The sequence below is a fragment of the Puntigrus tetrazona genome, chromosome 9, assembly GCF_018831695.1.
Source record: "Puntigrus tetrazona isolate hp1 chromosome 9, ASM1883169v1, whole genome shotgun sequence".
Taxonomy (NCBI): domain Eukaryota; kingdom Metazoa; phylum Chordata; class Actinopteri; order Cypriniformes; family Cyprinidae; genus Puntigrus; species Puntigrus tetrazona.
This window is the reverse complement of record NC_056707.1, coordinates 16,571,130-16,586,164: the sequence shown is the minus strand read 5'-3', so window position 1 is coordinate 16,586,164 and position 15,035 is coordinate 16,571,130. Positions and strand designations below refer to the sequence as shown.

General features: G+C 37.2%; 2 protein-coding genes across 10 annotated transcripts in view; one reads left to right on the top strand and one right to left on the bottom strand.

Moving 5' to 3' along the window:
- The first annotated feature begins 2,103 nt into the window (after positions 1 to 2,103).
- dipk2b (divergent protein kinase domain 2B) lies at positions 2,104 to 6,434 on the top strand. The gene is made up of 5 exons (XM_043248778.1): positions 2,104 to 2,402; positions 2,806 to 3,070; positions 3,452 to 3,625; positions 4,701 to 4,989; positions 5,192 to 6,434. The coding sequence occupies exons 1-5, from the start codon at positions 2,149 to 2,151 to the stop codon at positions 5,536 to 5,538; spliced, it is 1,329 nt and encodes a 442-aa protein (XP_043104713.1). The 5' UTR covers positions 2,104 to 2,148; the 3' UTR covers positions 5,539 to 6,434.
- Positions 5,852 to 15,035, bottom strand: part of kdm6a (lysine (K)-specific demethylase 6A) — a 39,082-nt gene continuing 29,898 nt past the window's right edge. For all 9 annotated transcript variants that reach the window (XM_043248770.1, XM_043248772.1, XM_043248769.1 and 6 more), the window contains 12 exons: positions 14,024 to 14,153; positions 13,695 to 13,800; positions 11,645 to 11,850; positions 11,099 to 11,160; positions 10,953 to 11,027; positions 9,663 to 9,811; positions 9,430 to 9,544; positions 9,123 to 9,310; positions 8,288 to 8,429; positions 8,044 to 8,170; positions 6,898 to 7,068; positions 5,852 to 6,782 (listed from right to left, as the gene is read on the bottom strand). In XM_043248770.1, the coding sequence (XP_043104705.1) occupies positions 6,753 to 6,782; positions 6,898 to 7,068; positions 8,044 to 8,170; positions 8,288 to 8,429; positions 9,123 to 9,310; positions 9,430 to 9,544; positions 9,663 to 9,811; positions 10,953 to 11,027; positions 11,099 to 11,160; positions 11,645 to 11,850; positions 13,695 to 13,800; positions 14,024 to 14,153 (1,501 nt within the window). In that variant the 3' untranslated portion in view covers positions 5,852 to 6,752. The remainder of the gene's footprint in view (positions 6,783 to 6,897; positions 7,069 to 8,043; positions 8,171 to 8,287; positions 8,430 to 9,122; positions 9,311 to 9,429; positions 9,545 to 9,662; positions 9,812 to 10,952; positions 11,028 to 11,098; positions 11,161 to 11,644; positions 11,851 to 13,694; positions 13,801 to 14,023; positions 14,154 to 15,035) is intronic.

Below are 15,035 nucleotides of genomic sequence, written 5' to 3'. Positions count from 1 at the left end.
TTATGACGAGAACTGATACAATGCTTTGCAAAATTAGAATAAATAGCCTATAGCCTAATAGATCATAATGCATTATTAAAAACGGATCGCCTTGAATCAATTTTAGTTTGTCTACAATACAAGTACAGTTTTGTGCAACCATTTAACCACCTTTATTTGTCATAGGAAAGCTTGCAAGTGCAACCGTTTGATTTAGTGAGATTTGGTTTAGTCACTTAGTCAATAAACTTCGTTTCCGCTCGTCCCGGGACTCGACTAACACTGATGATTAAGACACGGTGAGTCAAACGCGCACTGGACTATTTATGTCCCCTATATATAGAGTCACGAACCGTTCACTCTCAGTGTAGTGCAAGTCACTGCTTTACTTCACTCCTAGGCACAAACAGACAATGTTTATTCATTTAATGTAAAGCGCTTTGGGTGTGTGGCAATACACAATAAAACGCTATTTAAATGCATCGTTCATTCAATTTTTTTTTTGTTTTGTATGTATTTTATTATTTATTTCATTAACCATTGCTTAAAGTAGGCTGATTGATCTAAGCTGCTCTGAACTAGCAGGAGGATGCAGTATTATGTGAACTGTAAATTAAAATATTAGTTAAATGGCTGTATTGAATAGCATCCGATACAAAAAAATCGCAAAAATGGAGAAAGAAAAACCTAAAGGTATACATTATATTCAACAGCTTAAATATTTAGCAACATATGTAAAATACACTCTTTATTTTGATGGGGCAAAGTTAAACATTATTCACCGCCATTCATGTTTTTCATAAAATGATTCATCGTTGACACACAGTCTCGAATAGGAGACTGTGTTAAATTTACTCCACTTCCTACAATAATTTAACGATGTTTTCCTGTGGTCGGATGACTAGACCAAAGAAAACTTCCAGAATTCACTCCCACATATTGATATTTTCCTTTTATCTTAAATAATCTCCTGTGTTCTCCATACACTTGTGAATCAGCGCGAGTAAAAACACAAGCATGTTTAACACGCACTATGAATCACTTAGCGTGACTAACGCGACAGGAATAAACTTTTCAGACTCAAACGCAGCCGAAGTCAGTCTTACAAGTCTCACGACTGACATCTAAGTCCCGTTTTGTGTATTGCACATCTGGTCTACGAGAAAAGTGCGGTAAACGGCAACAACACAATGGGCCCTTTTTCACGTTTCCGGGTTTCTCCGCAGCGGAAGTCGTCATGGTTGGGTTAACTTGAAGAGCAGTGAATGGAAGAGTACCGCAAATATATTTTTTTGCATTGCCCTTTGCTCAAATTGCAAAAGAAAAACTCAACTACATTGTTTTCATGACTTCAAATAAAAGGAAATAAAAAGAGGCAGGCATTTAGAAGACCGAACGATATACGATGCATTAGTAAAACTCTCGCATTCGCCTAAACTATTTGTTTTTGTAATTTATTGCAAAGGTAATATAATACAAGGGATTGTGTTATAAATGTACGAATACTTTAAAGGATTTACGATGCTGATAACCGTCAAACGCGTAATCACAGTCTTGTGAAAATTTAGAGAAAATTAAATATTTGCTTGGTAAAACCATGTTTACAGGTCTAGAGCAAATAGAGCTTAGTGTAGATCATTAGACATGATTTTAGGGTTGGAAGCCTGTTTAAAACATTTGTTTAGCGCCTTACAAAAACTGTCAGTCATACTGTGGACAGTGTACATACTGCAGGCATAATATATTACTACATCATTCTGAATGATAGCCTAGCAGTTATGCTTCAGTTTTTAATATTAAACACTGTAATGCATTTTGTTGCTATTTTTTGACACTATACACTATATATATATATATATTTTTTTTTTTCTCAAATCAATTTATACAAATGTAAAATTTCAATCTTTAAATATTTGCATTACTCAAGTTTTGCAATTTACATAAAAAATGTGCACAAAAGGCCATTCCAGAAAAACTCAATGGGTAAAACAGTTTCCAGCCTTTGCGTGTGCATCTTTGAAATTAGGCTGTATGCAGAAGGAAGTATCACCATGACGACAAGGGTTATCTTTGTTCACCATGTGTTTCCTGTCTAAGTGAGGTGTTTAGTGCAGGGGATATAACAGATCTACTAAAGCTAACACTCAAGAAGTGCCACTCCATTGTTTAATGTGCTCATGTAAAGTGTGGAGGGGTTTTGGGGGCTGCCACTATGGTGCTGTGATTCTGGAGTTTTTTACAGGGATGGCAGGGATATGGTCAGAGGCCTGGACACTGTACCTCATATTAGCATTTGGTTCTACGGACCCCTCACCAGCACCCCAAGAGGCGCTTGACTTCAGAAGAGTTTTCTTGGGTTTGGATAAATGCAACGCCTGCACTGGAACATCCATTTGCAAGAAGTTTTTCAAGGATGAAATAAGGTAAACTAAAGGATATTTACTATTAACACAGTGAAATATTTTCGCTTTGAAACCACAGTTTTAAATGTTATACTGTCCAAATACTGAAGTAAAAATGTTCTAATTTTTTGCATATGTATATCTTCTCTGACGTAATATACTATATGTACAACATTCAGGTTTGCTGCATATATATATATATATATATATATATATATATATATATATATATATATATATATATATAAAACTATTCACATAATAGCTCATCATGCTATCTGAAAATAAAACATCAATAGAAAGCTGCCTTTTTCTAGATCAAAACTGTCGTCAGATTGTAGCTCTCGATATCTAATCATTGATCTCAGCGAGCAATGAAAGCAAAAACAGGACGTTAACGTGGGCACTGATTATTTCACCACAGGTTTGAAAGATGGCTGACTGCTCAGTCTAATCTCTCCTCAGCAGATGTGCGCTCATATGAGGGAAACTATACAGACAGCACAGCGGGCTGGAGACCTGTGGTGCTGTCCTACGTGATGTCTCCTCACCTGCACCAGATATCAGACAATAGCATTTGCGCCTCAGCAGGCAAAGGGAAATCCTGCAGCATTGAAGCTGTCCTCAGGGCCACTTCACGCTTCCAAAGTTGGGTCCGTTCCAACCTACTGCTTCCCAGCATGGTGAAGGTCTGCATTCGGTCTCTGTATTGTGATCTCTGTTTGAGTACATGAGGTCAGGATTTAAGGTCTGAACAATTAAATTTCAAAGGGTTATTAATTGGAAAACTATAAGGTGCCAATTTAGCACTTACAATGTGACAAATTATTTCTCGATTACCAATGGTTCTTAAAGCAAAGCTTTGGTGAAGATGAAGGTAACAAATGTTTCTTGTTCAATTTCTTCCTTTGTAGCCAAACTCAGTTTATGTTTTACGGGTGTTTCTTTAACTTTACAGCTGTAAGTTTAGCCCACAATAAACCTTATCGCTTTAAATAAAGTTGAAAATGAATGAACCAACAGCTGAAGAAACACTATACATCAAACTTGAATGAAAACTCCTTTTCTAGGGTCTGGTCACCCCGATGCTGCGCTGTCCATCTCAGAGGCTGCTTGACCGCATTGTGCGACGTTACTTTGAAGTGACCGATGTGGGAAGTGTGCAGATGAAGCACTTCAGTGAAAAGGACAAACTCAGACTTCTTTACACCCTGGCTGTAAATCAACAACCTCTCATACTGCAGGTATAACAATAAGTTGTTGTGGCTAAAAGGGATACAGTTACGGCCAGAAACTAACAATAAATTAAATTGTCCACCTATTAGATTGTATTTTACTAACATCTACACCTGCCCCAACCTTATAGACTACCTACCCCTTACAATAATGCAAAAACAGAAATTACTGTACGGTGTGTGCATGCCCACTAGCCACAGCTTGTCTCCCTTCTATTCTTAACCACAAAAAGTAGTGCTGTATCTGAGCAACGTAAAGGTCACATGTTGGATTCCCAGAGATTCTCGTAACTCATATCCATGATCATGGGTGGGCACAATTTGATTTATAAAATGTAAATAAACAGAATGTGAATTAAATTCTAGGTGTAATACTAGTAAGAAAGGAATTTTTTTTAACTCTTTTAACATTAATATTAACGTTTGTATGCCTCACATCACGTAAACACGGAAACACGGAAACGATAAGCAAATTTTTACACATTTTCAATTTAGAAAGATATCATGTAGTCATGTAGTTTCACATTTTCACTGTAAAACAATTGTCAAATAGTAAATGTTTTACAGTCGTACCTCGCTTTCTGTTCTATTAAGCTGGTGGTTCGTGCCAGAAGAATTCGCGCTCCGCTTCTGGTTCGTAAACCCCGCCTACTCTAATTTGATTGGCCATTTTCATTTTGACGCTAAAGAGCTATTTTTTTGGCTTTCTCTACTTTTTGGGTTAAAACGACACAAAACCCCTCATATTTGGCCCGCTGGGGCAGACGTTTACCTGAAATCAAAATGTAAATCGTTTTGAAAACCATAATTGCAAACATTGTTATTTCAGTGAATGAATGAATTAATTGATGATAAACAAAAACTGAAATAAACTTAGAATTGCAAAACTGTGATTCTTGAAAATGTCAGAGAAAAAGCCTCAATTAAAGTGACGTTTTTAAACACTATGTGGAGGAAACAACATTCCCCATCAATACTAGCTGAGTTCTTTACATAAGAACACGAAAATGTACACACTGGCATTGCCTGCTGGAGCTCCCTCGCTTCCTGTTTTCAGCCTTACTTTTGGCTTTTCTGCCTACAGATGTTTCCAGGCACGGAGGGCTGGCCCTTCCTCCGCTACCACGGCTCCTGTGGAAGGATGATGGTCTGGGCAGGGAGCAAACCCCTCAGGAGCCTGTTTTCCTCTCCACTGGAGCGCCGCGCAGACATTGCCTACCAGCTTCTTCACATCACCCAGAGCCTGAGCTCTAACAGCCTCCAGTTCAGCCTCTTCTACACCAAAGTCTCAAAGGATATGTTTGGTGCCTTGGATGATGGCAGGGTCTTCATTGTGGATGCCAGTACCATAGGGATTATTGATCTGCAGGAAGGTCAGTTTTGGCTTAGTCACATATGCAGCAACCTGTAGACAATTTTAATGGTTAAATATTGGTTTTACCATGTAGCCTAAACAGGCAAACTTCTTTTATCTATGTTTCAAGTGCAATTCAAGTGTTCCGTTTGTAGCCTTAGGCATTGTCGCTGTGTCATGCTGCATGTGTTATACCTAATTCATTACGCTCCTTCCTGCAGGATATCCTCCTGATGAAGACTTGATACCAGAACATCTCGATGTCTTCTCCTGTCTCAGTGGATCTTGCGAGAGATCTCCTCCATGTGAGACAGTTCGAGCCACACAGAGTTTTAACTTACTTTGCAAACATGTCATTAACAATCTGCTTGTGCCTAATGATGTGCAGTCAGGTCACCTTCCCAAAGAAGCCGTCAGTGCACTTGTTATCTGTGCAGACCAATCGCAGTCTGACCAAAGAATAATCGCTGCCATCCAAACCTTGAAAGGCATTTTACAGACATTAAGGCCATGCAGCACTCTATATGGATACAGGTATCCTGAATGCCTATATAGTGACAAGTTCTAGACCAACACTACACACCTTAAGGGATAATTCACCCATGATTCTTCAAAATATCTTTTGTGTTCCACAGAAGGTGGTCGTACAGGTTTGGAATTATAAGCAAGCAAATGACAACAGTAATTTTTAGGTGGATATCACTTTAAAGCGCATTGCATGGCAATATGGAATATAGCAGTTAATTTTTCTGATGGAAAATAATATGGAATTGACTGTGTAACCTTATCAAAGCACAGCTGAAAAACAAACCTTGAGACATGTAAAATTAGATACCTATTCGAACTGCAAAAATATTATAACTCACAGACGAGACAAGGAATTTCATCACAAAAGAAGAATATTTTAATTACAAAGACAACTCTGATTAGTAACCCATAAACCATATCAATCTTCATGTTTCTGTACAATGCTCGCTAAGCAGTTTTATTCGTGTATAGAAAATGTAAAAAGAGAAATGTTCAAAATGACATTACTCCATAAAATTTAATGGCAGGAACTCTGAAAAAAAATAACAGCATTCCATCAACAAATATTTTCAAGCAATAAATATTTATAAATAGTGTAAATTTACAACAAGATTAGAAATAACACAAAAAAAATTAAAGTTTATTCCTTTGTCTATGTGCAACCCATTTTTCTTTGTGACTTGGCTATCCCCCCAACTTAACTTTTTCCTTAAGAAAAGACAAAAATATTTTTAAAAAGAAAAAAAAAAAAAATTCACATTACAATTTCTTTTTTTTTGTTACCTAAAGAAAATGTTGAACAAAAAAAGCCCAGCTACGGTAGTACTTAAAGACAAAGAAAATCATGTATTAGCTCGTACATGAAGTACAGAAGACAAAAGAAACGACAAAAAAGAGGATTAAAGCAACAGTAAAATAAAAAAGGAAGAGTCAGTAGTTTTGAGTGATTTTGCCATTTGTGGTATATACACAAATCCATTTTCCTCAGCAATTAGTCTATTTGTAGTTTGTGTTTCAAAGAGAAGTGGTGCTGAACAAGCTGAAACAGTCCTGAAGATGAAGACGATCCCACTTCACTCCAGTGGGCCAGAACTCCATACTTGGCAAGGTTGCATAGACAAACAGCTCAGAACCAGCAGCCTTGTGGGGTTTGCTACAGAAACCAGTGGTGTGGAACTGGGTCAGGTCTCCTGAATATCAGAAAGAGATGTGTTGCGTTCCAGGGTTTTATCCGAAGAACCGTTAATGTTAACGTCAAGTTGAGGAGGAGGGCAGAGGTGGGGCCTGTGGAAACAACCAGAAAATATTAAGTATGCCCATTTCCTACAACCTAAGAATATTAATCATACGAATGTGGTTGAGATCTAGAGAAGGTGAGCGTAAGGGCTTTGAGACTTACTAATGTGAACTGGTCATACACTTGCATGAGGTCCTCTATTCTGTACTGCTCTAAAACCACAAAGTTCTCAAGGTTAGGACTGCATCTCCGTGCACAGCCCTGGCAGTGCACCACGTATGTCTTACGTGAGTTACTCTCACTGGTGACAAACAGCAGATCAAAGACCTCCACCTGCGGTAACAGAAAAATAGAAATATTAAAATGAGTATGAATACAAAATAATATAATTAAAATTCACTATGTTTTACTCGCCACCAAGCCAACGTAGGTGTATATGACTTTCTTCTTTGAGACGAACACAGTCAGAATTAAAAAAATAATTTATCCCGGCTCTTCTAAGCTTGGTAATGCTTGTGGATACCGACCATGATTTTAAAGCTCCATAAATCGTATATATCCGCAAGTACTAGCGTACTCGTAAAACTTTCATCCCTTTGGGGGTTTATCACATGTCCTCTAGTTTAGTTACATCACAGTACTTCATCACAAAGCTTCAAAATCATGGCGGTTGTCCACCAGCATTACCAAGTTTGAAACAGCTAAGATACATTAACCTTGTTCATCTGAAAGAAGAAAGTTATATACACCTAGGATGGCTTGGTGGCGAGTAAAATATGCTGGAATTTTAATTTTTGGGTGAACTATTCCTTTAAATGTAATTTTTGTTTTATGTTTTAAGGCAAAAACAAAAAACGTAATAATATTAACTATAAAATCAAAGCCTTGTATAAAATTTCTAGTAGATAAATTCTAGGATCTAAAATGCCTTGTATGAAATAAATTTGTAAAAATCTACAGAATGTAAAAATGTATGTATTTTAACATTCAGCAATAACATGCACAATGATTTAAACACTGACTTTTTTCTCCCCCCAATGCATTAAGAGAATTTAAGTATTTTTTTAAAACAATTTTTAGGGTTGACAAAGTACATTTTAAATGTTTACTGACATGTCTATTATGGCACATGTAAACATTTCTTTTTCTAGACAACCAATATGACTTAAGTCTTTACCTCATGTGAGGATTGTGTAATTTTAAACAAATGTGACAAAGCAAATATTGATTTCTTGAGTGTAAAACTACTTTCTATTATTTACAACTTACAGGCAATTTAAATCTAAAGAACCTTTGGTGAATACACACCTCACAGATGCTACAGTAGTGAGCAGGTTCGTCCTTGGTCCTTCCGTGCCAAACTAGCTCTTTTCCAGCAGCTATAAGCGCCTCCCTCAACGTCTGACACTGCTTTAGTGTCCTCAACAAACAATACCTGAGGAGGAAGAACAGAGCTTATTAAACACTTCCATTAATCTGCTTGATATTTCAGTCACGCTAAACTTCATTTTCTCAAAGAACCACGATCGTAAATGTGGTGCAGTAAACTCACTTGATCATCTCAAAGAGTTTGTGGTCTGACACTTTGATGTTCCTGGCCATGTTCCAAGAGAGGTGAATCATGGGAACGATGGATTTGACACTCTGGAGTTTGTTCCACTCATAGCGTTCCACAGCCAACTTGTACTGATGCACTGAGGAAGAACAGATAAGAATTAAACACTTTGTACAGTTAACAAATAGATTAACTATATTTTATCTTAAGGTTGAAGGCTTTATCAGATACACTGATATTAATTTTATTTTACAAGAATATATCTCTATCTATATATATATATATAAAATGCCAAACACTAATTTATAGTAAATCAAATTTATCTCAAACATATCAAAGTGAACTCAGATGAAAATTTGTCTGACAAACAATGGCATTTACAAAATTAGGAAAGCTGCAGACTTCAAAAGTCTATTCACTGAATAAATGAATGTTGCACATTTCAAACTGCCGTTCTCAAAGTGCCACTGATATTGTTTAAATTATAAGAATTGATACTGATGACTCTTTAAGGCTGAAATGTGAAGTTTATAATTTTATAAAAACTTTGGTTTTACTGAAACCTGCATACCGCTTTTTACAGTCATTTAAAAAAAAGGTTTTGCTGTGTATTGAAAAAGTCTTTAAAAAAAGTCTTGCATTTAAGCTTAAATATCCTGAAGATACACCCTGGTCCTGCAAAAACCATCCACTGTTTTTATATACAATTTCAAGCAGTTTTACTCTAAGACCCCTGGTCTAGAGTGTCTATACTGTGTGCATGTATTTTTTTCTATGCCCATTTTGGTCCCTGGTGGTCCAATATCAATAATAAGCAACTTAACATATTTACCAGTGAGTGGTCCTACATTCCAGGCAATGTTGTTGCACCAGCCAATAGCCTGAACCCAATGCACAGTGCCAGTATTGAGCCAGACCAGATCACCTGGTCGCTGGATAAAGCGATACACTGGAACATTGGCCTCATACAAGTCCTCTAGATTTGGCCACCATGAGCCCATTAGGTAATTTATATTATTCCTGCATAAAGAATATGTCGGTCAGCAAGACATGCTTAAATTCAGATTTTATCCTAAACATATAGTAAAATACAAAATACGATGTTTTAGCAGAATTTAAGCATTTTTGATTGTGCTTACTTTTCACAGAAGTCATTCATTACGCCCCAGTATGGCTCAGGAACAGCAAACCATTCACAATCTCCAGGGCCGATGTTGATATTAACAGAGCAGAAGTTGTTATTTTCTTGATGACCTAAATAGAAAAAAAGAAATAGCTTTGATTAAGACTTAACTCTGCAACGTCTGTATTTAAAGAGTGTCTCTGTAAAGCAAGACAAGATGTGCACATGCTTGTATGCCAATCAGCTAACCTGGTGTCCTGCTGCCTGGGACCTTCATATAGAGCTGGACTGTGTTCATGCCGAGAATGGTGTGGCCCACATGACTGAGCAGATTCCCTGCAGACACCACCCGCACGAAGGCAGGCAGCTTACTCAACTCAGCCAGCTGCAGCTTCCACCTGCAAGGCCACAGGGTGAGGAGGTCAGATGCAGTGACCTAACGTCCCCTATTCCATCATAACTCTAGGAGTCTGTCTGAACACCGCAAGAGGTCTGAAAGGCCCATTTAACACTCGCAATCCTCCTTCAGACTTTAATTAAACTCTCTAGAGCATCTTGACGAAGCACTAAACCACATGAGGCGTGCGTTAAAGTGATTTTATTACTGTTAAAGGTTGTTAAGCACAACATGAAGCCGAGTGCCTTTTCACTGTGGTAAAAACTCAAGTGGCCATTACTACTTTTATAAAGGACAGTTGACCATTTAAGTTAGTTATTTCTATTAAGAAATTATCATATTTACCAAGAAAAAGTAATAAAGTAAATAAAAATAACAACGTGAATAACAGTAGCATTGAGGTTTTTGTGATGCATTTTAGTTGTGCCTTACAAGTTTCACAATAATGAACATGGAACGGCGACGTATATGTCGAAGTGATTGAAAGAACGGAAAGTCAGCTGGCAGTGCTACATGTCATTGAGGCTGATAGAGGCAGAAGATGCAGTAGTCTTCAGTTAAATGCAGTTTTAAGAAATAAGTTGATACAACGTTTACACAGCATTTTTAATCATGGCAGGTGAAGGGGTTTTCATACACGTTTAGCCAATAAGCTTACACCTACGTCACCGATAGTTCCTGGAACTATCTAAGAGCCTATTCTGAAGTAGGAGCTAACTACATTTCCTCCAGATGTAGTCTGGACGTTCCTGTGGTGCAAACACTCCAAAAAGTGGATAGCGCCACAATTAGTTTGGATACTACAAAATAATTTGCGGTGCGAAAGGCCCTATGAAATATATGTATATATTATACACACTCTTTTAGAATAGTCAAATCGTTTTACTAGATAAGACCCTTATTCTTCGGATGGGATTAGGTTGAGCACTTTAAATCTGCACTGAAACTGCATTCTGGAACTTCAATACATTCCCTACCACTGAAGTCCACTACATGGAGAAAAATAATAAAACAAAAGATATTAACATCTTGTTATGGGGGTGAGTAAATTGAGGAAATATTAATTCTGGAGTGAACTAATGCTTTATTGCAAAAGCAGGAGAAAGATGCTTATTAGGAGAACAAAGCCAGTGAGCACTTACTTTTTCTCATCTGATAAGTCAATGTTGGTCCCAAACTTGATGTGCTTAAAGGGACCTCTTCTTCTGCGGACCACACTAAAACAAACATAGGCTTCAGTTCCAGACTATGGTTCTGTCAAAAGACACTTTGACTGAACATGACTTACTTTTCTGATGGAGCAGATTCTGTGTCTGAGTGGTCTTTCTGCCCTTTCTTTTCATTTTCCTCCTGTTAGTTAAAAAAAAACAAAAAACAAGCACCAATCATGACATTTTTTTCCACAGTATCGACAGCAATCGATATCTGTCTATATCTGCAACACAGCTGGCTTTGAGTGAACACGGGTTTTTGGATTGCTTCAGAAAATGATACAGAATCATTGTAATGTTTTATTCTCAGTGAAAAAGAAATAAAGAAAGAAAGAATAACTCCAAAATGGCATGAGTCATAAAAAATTAAAAACCATAAAAAATAAAACCTAATATAACCCAAACTCTTAGCATGAGGAGGAAATGTAGCTCGTTAACATGCTATCACCAGTACAGAGCCAATGGACGATCAAGAGCAGAAAATTGTGGCAATTATTTTTAAGTAGACTTGAAAAAAATGTTTGCTCCAAACTAAATATCCATGTTAAACTGAATCCACTAATAAAACATTAAGAAAAAAGATGTTGAGAGATTAGTGTAATGTAGGAATTATGATGACTCACCCGCAACGATTCCTGGAAAGACGAGGCCTGGTACTGTGCGTATCTGGCGATGGTGGTGTGAGACCGGCTGCTCTCAAAACGCCACATTTTCCTGCTTCCCGTCACATCCCAGTTCTCATCAGTGGGCTGAGATAACTGAGTCCTCACCTCCACCAGGTGCTCTGGGTTAGCCTCCACCAGAGTCTTGGTAGAGAACAATCCTAGGTCTGACACATGAAAAGAAAGACAAAAATGTTTTTTAAAAAAAGTCGGAGATATTGCTTATTGGACCAAAAAAAAATATAAAATAAATAAACAGAATCTCTTGATTACAATTTGAAACGTACATCTACAGTCAAAAATCTAGGTGTTATATTACACAGCAACTTGTATATCATATTTCCCATGTTACAACAACAGCATTCATAGCAAAATCTTACATTCAAGCTATGAAAAATTGTTACCTGTTTCTGAAGCAGAACAGCTAATTCATGCATTTATGACCTCTAGACTGGGCTTTTGTAATGCACTGCTAGTTGGTTATCCTGCATCTTCAATAAACAAGCTACAGGTTTTCCAAAGTGCAGTGGGTAGAGTTCTGACCAGGTCAAGAAAATTACCATATTACCCCAATTTTACATTCTCTGCACTGGCTACCTTTTAAGTTATGTATCAAGTACAAGATATATTACTCACCTATAAGGCCCTCAATGTTTTAGCTCCTGTATAACTAACTAGCCTTCTACCACACTTCAAAACAAACCACTCTCTAAGGTCACAAAACTCTAGTCTTTCAGTAGAAGACCCAAGTCCCCTAAAGGAGGAAGAGCCCCCAAATTCTGGAATAACCTTTCTGATAATATACAGTGTTCAGAGATGCTCTCTGTATTTAAAACTACATTACAGAGAAATGTTCACATAATGCATATCAATCTTGTAGTTATACCTAAATCAAACACACATTATTGTTTAGTTTGGGTTGAAGAAATCAGTTCTGCTGGAACAGCAACTGTTACAGCAATTACGTCTCTATTAGTTTCTCCGTTTCTGTTACGGGATAACAAGGAATTACACAAGCTTCAGTACGAATCCAACACTTCAATGATCCAAGTTGACCAAACACCTGGCAAGAGATGATGCCAACCCCTCAGACAACATACAGAATTACCACATTTTGCCATTATTTAAAAGTTTCTATAATATATGAACATTGAAAAAATGCTGTGTGTAAAACTTTAATTACAAAATTTATTATTATTATCGTTTCAAAAGGGTTTTTTTCTGCACGTTTAACGTATGGTTTTATAAAGAATGAGTGGTGTAATTTTTCAGCACTGTTAAATTAGCAATAAAGAGACCGAAAGGAAAAAAAAAGTGCTGGAAACAAACTTAGACCACATGCATATATTACACTGAATACAACTGCCACACCTTTTCTACAACTTGAACAGGAATAAGGTTTAAAAAATACACATAGATAAAGGCCATATGTAGAAAAATATGGACAAACACTTTTTTGCCATTTGAGATGGTAGGCAATGCACATTTTTCCGAATGGCCCAAATTTCCCGAACAGCAACTTGCCAGAGAGTAATGATGAAATATACATACGTCTAACAGTCAATGTAGTGCGAATTTCCCCTAAAATATGTTTACTTTCTGTAGGAAGGTGACCATTAGAGTCCATCTGAAAGCAAAAGTATATGTTCTATCACGTCTTATGAGTTTTGAAGAGCAGGTACATAAAAACTCCATTTAAGAAAAACCCTGCTGCTGTTCTTTTTTTTTTTCCATCGTACCATGTAATGTGACTTTCAACATGCAGATGGTGCTGTTGTCATTTACAGCCATCCTGATACGTGTGCCAAACTCACTTTCTGCTAGTCAAACGTCTCCTGATCAGTGGCTCAGTTACAAAACTACAATATAATCATTTAAAATAAAAAAAATATGGAACAATACCCATAAAATGGTAAATTACAGTAATACAGACCACAGATCAGTGCTCATACATACACAGTGCTTTGGCAAGCACTCAAATATGCACAAGGGCCCAGAAACACACTCTCACCTAGCTTGAGTGCTCCAGCCAGGCCACGGATCACCGTAACGGGGTTGGCTGCATTTGTGCAGAATTGGTGTAGCGGAGGAAAAAAAGCATCCCTCTTGTTCTCCAACTGCCAAGGATTTAAAAAGTAAGTTTATTGACTGTAGAAAATAAATGAAATTAAGTACATAAATTAAGATCAAACAAAGTTGACTTCTTTTCCATGACAACCAATTCCTTTAATCTGTGCAACTGGACTTTTTTGCCAGTAATACTAGATAGAGTAGATAAAGAGCAACCAGGCTGCACTGTGTCAGATGATGATGACGATGATGATGATATGTTTTACTCACATAAATACTAGGGGTGGGAGGATTGAGCTTGTCCTTTGGCAGAGCTGGGAAGGGTGCAGCTGGTAACCGAGGAGGGGGACACTTGTCCAGCAAGATGCTGTTACTGGACACACCATTCTTCCCCAGGTTTCTGCAAAAAAATTGAAGACATATTCATTAGTGCATGTCCAAATGACTGCTTGTAAAAAACAAAAAGAACAGAACATAATATTTTCCAAATCTTGTTTTAATTGACTGCATGCTACGGTGAAGACTATAATCTGATGTATTCTCGTCAACATGACAGGGACATTGAGGGTCAGCACATGTGCTGTTGCTTTCTAGACACAGGTGGAGCCATAAGCTAGATCACTAGAGACGGAGAGACATACTGGCAATGTCATTCCCCATTAACAGCCATTCCAGTCAAAACAAACAGTGTAATAGGACTGAAAGCACTGTGGAAATGTCCCACACTAAACAACACGGCAGAAGGTCAAAAGTTCAGACACTAAAATTTATCTAAATAATTGCAGCTGTGAAGCTGGAGCGTAGTCATGTTGGCTTGTTTGGAAGCGGAGCCTTGGAGATTGTGAAAACTGACAACTTCGACACTGCCTGACATTTTCTGCAGCTTACTCTCCTTAGTGTGTTGTTGGGTAGTGTGGCACTCTCGTTGTCATTTTTTATTACGGAACAGGATTTTTTAACATGTTGTGGCATACAAAAATATTTAGCAGGAAGGATTAATCGGTTTTGCTTACTACTAAGCAGTAGGTTAACAAATGCATATGAAATTAGCAATCAAACAAAAATAATCTGTATATAAAATTAACAATACAATAAACAAATGAACCTCTGCATGAACTACTGTTTAAATGTTTGGAGGTCTGTAAGGTTTTAATGTCTTTTAGGTTCATCAAGGTTAGATTTTTTAAATTAAAAATACAATAAAAGCATTAATATTGCAAAATACTTTGTTTTAATGCATTTACTGTCATCAAACATTTTTAATTAACCATTTTGAAAATTT